Source organism: Montipora foliosa, chromosome 5, assembly GCF_036669935.1.
Source record: "Montipora foliosa isolate CH-2021 chromosome 5, ASM3666993v2, whole genome shotgun sequence".
Lineage (NCBI taxonomy): Eukaryota > Metazoa > Cnidaria > Anthozoa > Scleractinia > Acroporidae > Montipora > Montipora foliosa.
Genome location: NC_090873.1, coordinates 44,817,425 through 44,824,924, shown reverse-complemented (window position 1 = coordinate 44,824,924; position 7,500 = coordinate 44,817,425). Strand labels below are relative to the sequence as shown.

The following is a 7,500-nucleotide window of genomic DNA, read 5'->3' as shown; positions in this document are numbered from 1 at the left end:
CGCCTGGAAATTTCTGTGAGAAGACAGGAAGTTTCTATACTTCAACATCAACAGCTGCGGCCATTAACTAGACTTTTGTTTATTAGTAACCGCAACAAAAATATTTGAAAAGCAGAAGGAATTCTGCGTCGTCCTTGATGCTAGAATATTCATATCATGGAAAATTATTGCGAACACTGATGTCCAGCCCAGCGAAAGGCGACTGTCAAAGCAAACAATATGGCGAATTTCACTTACCACTGGAGCAAGCGAGCTTGCACACGAAGCACACGAAGACAAAGCCGCACAACTTCCCAGAGCACCTAGTACGCCTCCCATCCTTATTTCTAATCGAAAACTTCAACGATTATTTTTAAACTAAGAAATGAAACAATTTACTAGTATGGCTTTCCTTCGCAAAATACAATTGAGTACTTTGAATGACGTCAGGATAATGAAACAAAATGTATTATGGGAAAGTGCACTTCGGTGTCAGTCATTTCGCGACCAGAACGAATTTGGTCATGACCAACTCGCCACTTCAATGAACCTGCTACTTTTCTTTTGAATCCTTCTGACAACTCCGTGAACAAGCTATATCGAGTATCCTCATGAATCGGAGAACCGTGGTGGCAAGTGGTGCGTTCTGCGCGTCAACTGCTTCCACATCATTTATCATACTGGATCGAAGTACATGTACGTGTATTTCACCTACACTTACATAATATTTCCATAGTCGAGACCCTTCCGGTGGCGAAATGACGTATGACATAAACACAAACCATGCATTCAGTTTCTTATTCAATGATTTATTCCTTTCGTTTTATGGTTGAAACTAGTTGTTTCTTGCAGTCTAATATTTTCGAATTATTGTCATCGCTCCTTCCGTGACTCGACTTCTGGACCTTTCTTTACAAATTTAATTATTTATTCGGAAAGAACGAGACACCATTGTTTATGAGCCCACAGTTTTGATCGCTGACTAAAGCAAGCAGGTGCTGAAGATGGACGACGATGTGGATGAAGATGGAGGAGAAATCCAAACGTTTCTTCATCAGCAGCACGCTGGAAATGTCTTGTCTCGACTTAACGATCTTTTGCAACGAGATGAACTCTGTGATGTGACAATCAGTGTGGAGGGACGAGCTATCAAAGCTCATAGGGCGGTATTAGCAGCATCCAGCCAGTATTTCAACGCGATGTTCACCAGGAAGATGAGTGAGCAAAATCAAGCCACGGTAAGTTTACTTCCTCGGTTGAAACTCTCCTGGTCGGCGGAAGGGATTTTTGAATAACTGTCCTGTTATCAAACGTTTAGGGTTTTTTCTTCTCTCAAGGTATGGCACTGAAAGGGGTTAAGGATTCTGTGCGCAGTTAGCCATTTAACTTTTTGAAGTGTTTACATTCCCGGGAACCGGACAGAATTTCTAAAATACCCTGTGATCGGCAATTCGATGTTTTTCCTAGTGTGGCGTCACTCTAGTATTAGACGTTTTGGTTCGTAATTATGGGTAAGAAATACTGTTTAGCGGGACATTCCATTTATAATACCCCCCCCCCCCCCCCCGCTATGGATGAGGCCCATGAGAATTCCACTGGTAGGAATCTTTTTCAAAGGCACCGACAAAAAAGTGAAGGGGTAGGAAAGGTTTTTTCAAAGGGTTCCGACAAAAATCCGACCAGTAGGATTCTTGTATTAGCAAGGCAATCAAATTTGTTCTGCCTTGTTAATAAAATGCTGTGTATTCAATATCTTAAACAGCATTGAATGTACAGTCAGATTCTCTTCATGCTAAAGTATTCATGTAATTAGCTTGGCACTCTTTTATGCAAATTCATTTCAACTTAGCCTTTTCACAAACCGCATTTTATCTTTGTAACCTTGATAATGGCGCAAGATGCACCGAATCGTCGGTTTCTGTCACTTATATTTCTTGTTTCAATAATAATAATTGTCAATGAAAAGTGGTATGAACATGTACCTGAGCCAGTACTGGAGATTGAAGGATGTATCACGTAATAGAGGCAAGAGGACCAGACATGATTGTTGTTGAAAAGAGAAATAAATGTTGCAAAATAATAGATTTTGCAATACCATATGATAGCCGTATTGAGGAGAAAGAAGTCATGTAGGTAGTAAAATACCAGGATCTAGCAAGAGAATTGAGGAAGTTATGGAAAATGAAAACAATGGTAATTTCTATGGTAATCGGAACATTTGGAACAGTTCCAAAGGATTTAAAGAGGAGACTAGAGAATATTGGTATAGAGACCAAGATAGACGAACTTCAGAAAGTGTGATTCTGAACATGGCAAGGATTCCTAGGAAGGTCCTAGAAGTTTGAGGAGATTTGTTGTCACCAAGCTTCCTGGAGTACTGAAGTTCCATTGGAAATCCAATGTGCGAAAACAAGACAATAATAATAATAATGATTGTTTATTCCATTCTCTTGCAGTTAGAATATCCACTGAATTAACAAGGGATGATTACAATGTCACTACTACTACTAATAATAATAATGTAGAAATTCTAATAACAGTCCAATATTAATACTAACCAATAATGTTCGATTCTAATAACAACCTAATCACCTGTGGTATTTGGTGGTAAAGAAGGCTTGGCATCTCTTAGTTCTTTTCAGTGGTTTGGTTGGCTGCGTAGCACCTGACCTTACATTATACAGTATAGTCTCCAGCGTTGGCAACTGCACCAAAAATGCCAATGGGTGTTCTCTACTCTCTGTCATCTCTGTCATAAACTTCTCACATAAACCGTCTCATCTATCCAATAGAGTGACTCTTCATTAGTCAGCACCAGAGCCTGGTCATGTGATCAGTCCGGGTAAATGATCTTAAAAGCCCTTTTGTGAATTGATTCAATGCTATTACAGAGGATTGTCACTGTGCATTGAGGAAGGTGATTGGTCTCATTGTTGTGCCAACCATGCACTCCTTTTGTTGCAAGTTTTTTTTAACTTTAGATCATCTAGTATATTGATCTCTTCTTCCTAGTTTGTAGCTACTCCAGGTTGGAATTGAAAGTACGGTAACTAATAACCCTTTGACCCAAACTGGCCTGAACCAGCCATACTTAGTATTTTACTCTGTCTAAGGCCAGACGATTTTACTTGTCTATGGCGAACCCCAGGGTGTCAATTGGTTAACAAAGTTACAGTTCAAAGACCCGACGTTTCGACAGTTTTTGAGCAAGTGTCTTCATCACAGGTGAAGAGAAACTGTTGGAGTACTTTTATTGGCCAGGGATGCTAATTACATGTAGCAACCTTTGACACTAATGAAGTGTAGATATGTGTTCAGGTAAAGGACCTCCATCATTGTGATTCAAAGGAATGTGAGCTGAATTAATGTTCCGTGCCTCCAAACAAAGCTGTTGATGGTATCACCTCTGGGTAGTGATACTGTAAACACCTGCAGAGAAGATGCACCCTGAATTTTGCAGCTCAAAGTTTGAAAAAAATTCTTTGAAAGAAATCAAAAGAAACTTAAAGTTGAGTCTTTATTCATCCACTGTTCATCGAACGTAAACTCACTATAATAACATTTTAGCACTTAATAACCCTTTGATAGCCAAATCGGCCAGACGATTTTACCCTTCAATGGGGAACCCCCGGGAGTCAATGTATTAATCACTCACTGAAAAACTATGTCCCCATTAATATAATGAACATTGTTTCTACTAACTTTGACGTGCGATTGATCTCTTTCTGGTATTTGTTGACAGGAATTTCCTCATTTAACACAGTTTTTCCATAGATTTTTGCATTACAACAAAAATGTGAGCGGAAAATGGTCACGGGAAGCAGCCTTATTCAAATGTTCCTGCAGATAAGCCGCACCCCTGGTTTCTAGCGATGATTTTTGGGAAAAAGATGCAGCTTATCTGCAGGTGTTTATGGTAATTTTAGAATCATCCTGACCTATTGTACAATTGGTCAAGCACGCATGTTCCAACAAAGCAGAATTTTCCTTTTTGCAAAAAAAAAAAACTGCTTTCTGGTGCTCTTTAAATTAATGTGTATCTAACTGGCGTTTGATTTGTGCGGCATATTCTTCTCAAATAGTTAAAGGCCTGGGTGTAAAATACGTCCAGAAAATATGGTTGATCGGCTATAACGCTCACTAGATTGCCTGGATTGAGATGGAATCTCCCTTGAAGATAAATAATGTTGTCCTCTTTTGCCTTAGTTAACATAATTATAATATTGATCACTTGACAAATTACCTGATAAACGTTTTACAATAATTTATTTATAGTAAATCAGTGAATCGGTGGTGAATTTTATTGCCACAGATAAATAAATTAGCGTTTCTGATAGACATCTAACATATCTAACTTTCTATGCCTGGAATGATCTTCCTTGAGTTTTAAATTACCAATTGAAAGTCCAAATTTTGGACTCAAAGGTGACCTTTGCTGTCATAAAATTTTTCTTAAGAATGGTGGCCAGTCATTCCAAACATGAAAAGCTGGAAATAGTTAGCGGTAATTTGGATTCAAAACACATGCTATTTTTCGACAAATGGTCATGTGACACACGTCACGTGACTGAGAAGATAGACTATTATACTTGAAAATGTGAAAGTGCCCATTTTCATTTCACTGTCATTCACCTGGCCAATTATATCACAAATTAACCATTTCAACCACTTAAAGCCCTTGATCCAGGCTTTAAACTACCTGAGTTGTTCAAAGTCATTGTCAATATGTTGGGTTTTTGAACTGTAACTTTGTTAAGTTACTTTCAATCCCAAACTGGAGTAGCTACAAGCCATGACTGATTGTACACCTGGTTACAGTGTGAACTTTAACTTGACGTCTTCATATTCCCAAATCTCTTTCAGGTGGAGATCAAAGGTGTTGATTTTATTTCAGCACAAATGCTCATACAATTTGCATACACTGCTCAGCTGACCATTACAGATTCTACTGTGCAAAACTTGTTCCTAGCTGCTGATCTGTTGCAGTTTAAGTGGGCAAAAGATTCATGTGTTCAGTTTATCATGCAGCAGATCGATATTGCAAATTGTCTGGGTGTACGAGCACTTGCCGAAAGACATTCCTGCAAGGCAATGTACGAAGCAGCCACCCGCTATATCATGGAGAACTTTACCAAAGTAACGAAGACAGAGGATTTTCAAACCCTTGGTTCCAGTGAAGTCATTGAACTTATAAGTCACAATGAAGTTAAAGTTTGTAGCGAGATGGAAGTGTTTGATGCTTGCATTGCTTGGATTGAATACAGCACTGAAACAAGGAAATGCCATCTGTCTGAGTTTTTGAAAACCATTCGACTGCCTTTTATTCCTTTGAAACAACTTCAAGAAAATGTGGCTGAGCATTCATTGGTCAAGAATGATATTTACAGTCACGACATTGCTGAAGAAGCAATTATTTTTCATTTTGATCATGCTGGTGTTCAAATGCGTCATTGCTATGCTGAAACAATTTATTTGTTAGGTGGAGAGACTTCATTTATGAAAGAAGTGAAAAGTGTTGAATGTTACAACTGTGAAACAATGCAGTGGGAGATGGTAAAATCCATGACAGAGGCACGTGCCTCATTCACTGTTGCTACATTGCAAGAAAAGCTTTATGTGATAGGTGGATATCGGCGAGGGAGGAAATTGAATTCTATGGAATGTTATGATCCAGCTCAAAATGCCTGGCTTAGCCTTCCGCCCATGAGCAAATGCCAAGGTGATATGCGTGCTGCTGTCCTTGATGGGTATATTTATGTTGCAGGGGGATCGAGCGAGGGACTTTTGACTTGCAGGTAATATTGCTGGAACTTTATATGACTTGTATGTGTATTTATTATGATTTAACTACTCTTTGCAATATACTCCCTTAGTGTTTTATTCCCTTAATGCGATTTTACTTCATTAAAACACTTGATTCTTTATTTATTCACACTATTAGCAACATTTACTCACAAAGAGCATAATGAGATCAAGGGAAATGGTAAGGAAATTGGTGTAAAGTGTCCAGAGTAGGGAAGCCTACTACATGTAGTAATGGACACCTTCACTGGTAATTAGTGGTGGATGAGGCTCTTTTGGGTTATTGAAACACAAGAATTAGCCGAAGGATAAATTTGGTCCAACATTCTCTATTGCATGTGCGAACATCCTTAGGAAGATCTTAACAACAATTTTTGTCAACATTCTTGCAAACATCAATGATTTCAACATTCTTATAGATTGTCACTGTGGTAGGTCTTGGAAATTCTTAGATCTCATGATTTTTTTGCCATGGTCATGTTTTGATCGACATGACGAAACTAAACAATGAAGATTGGTTACAGTATTTGGGGTATTCCTATAATTTGAATGCAAATGAGCTTGTTTAAGGGCCCACCCAGACGAATTTTTCGCGTGTTGCTAAGGAAGTGAAATGTTGCTTCCGGTGACTGGCGTCATCATATCGTGAGCTGACCAGAAAACTCACTCGCTGACCTGGAAAATTTGATAACAATCTCCTACTAAGTTGTTGTTTGCATCAAAGGTCTTTCCTTGCCCTTCCTCGTGCTTGTTCTCAGATGAACTGCACATGCGTATTAAAACGATCTGACTTCCGGTAGCACGTTTCACTCCCAAATACAGAATATAGCTAAGCATTGATTTTTCCAAATCATCTTTTTTGAAAATTTTATGTTATGGGTATTTCAGTGTGGTTTATCTCTTTAAAAAGAACATTTTTCTAAATAAAAAGAAAACCATGCTTGGCTGGATGCAAAAACGAATACAAATTATCAAACCACTGATTAAATACCCAAATTGTGTAGCCCGTAGACAAATTTAGAGTTTTCTTTTATTGGTCACGTGATTATGGGAGTTAGGGTCATTGGTTTACAAAAGCTGACCGTAATAGTGCCAAATTTTCTCAAATTACTTAACCATTACCTCATAATTTAGCAATGCACCCCAAAAAACACGCCAGTAGGCCCTTAAATGCAGTCTCTTAAGGGTATTTTTGTAGTGGTGGGGTAGTAATTCCCTTATCCTGCTCTTCATCTCCTTCATTAAGTATGTCTTTTTCTTTAGTTATGTTGAGCGTTATTCGCCCATTACTGAGCAGTGGCAAGTTGTTTCAAGTATGCATCGTCAAAGGCGTCGTTTTGCACTGGCAGTGCTTGAGAGCCACATCTATGCAGTTGGGGGATTCGATGATAAGAGGGGTGATTTGAAACACGTTGAGTACTATGATGCGGGAACAGACACTTGGACAGAAGTCAAACCAATGCAATGTTGTCGATATGACTTCGGTGCAGTTTCTCTGTCAGGATATCTCTATGCTGTAGGTGGCGCAAATGGACGTAGAGGATCACTAAACACAGTTGAACGTTTTGATCCACAAACCAATGAATGGTCAATGGTTGCTTCTTTGAAGCATTGTAGAGGAGGAGTGTCTGTTGCCGTCCACTGTGGAAAGATTTTTGCTATGAATGGAATGAATGAGTACATGTCCATTGTGGATTCAACTGAGAGTTACAATGAGGT

The 7,500-nt window shown here is 38.8% G+C and overlaps 2 protein-coding genes across 2 annotated transcripts in view; one reads left to right on the top strand and one right to left on the bottom strand.

The window, feature by feature from the left end:
- LOC138004357 (probable serine incorporator) overlaps positions 1 to 646 on the bottom strand; it is an 18,418-nt gene extending 17,772 nt beyond the window's left edge. The window contains exon 1 of the mRNA XM_068850850.1: positions 238 to 646. Coding sequence (XP_068706951.1) covers positions 238 to 318 — 81 coding nt within the window. The 5' untranslated portion in view covers positions 319 to 646. The remainder of the gene's footprint in view (positions 1 to 237) is intronic.
- Positions 647 to 797: 151 nt separating this feature from the next.
- The window catches only part of LOC138004356 (kelch-like protein diablo), an 8,512-nt gene continuing 1,809 nt past the window's right edge, over positions 798 to 7,500 (top strand). The window contains exons 1-3 of the mRNA XM_068850849.1: positions 798 to 1,217; positions 4,843 to 5,774; positions 7,045 to 7,500. The exon at positions 7,045 to 7,500 is cut by the window's right edge and continues 1,809 nt beyond it. Of these exons, the coding sequence (XP_068706950.1) occupies positions 984 to 1,217; positions 4,843 to 5,774; positions 7,045 to 7,500 (1,622 nt within the window). The 5' untranslated portion in view covers positions 798 to 983. The remainder of the gene's footprint in view (positions 1,218 to 4,842; positions 5,775 to 7,044) is intronic.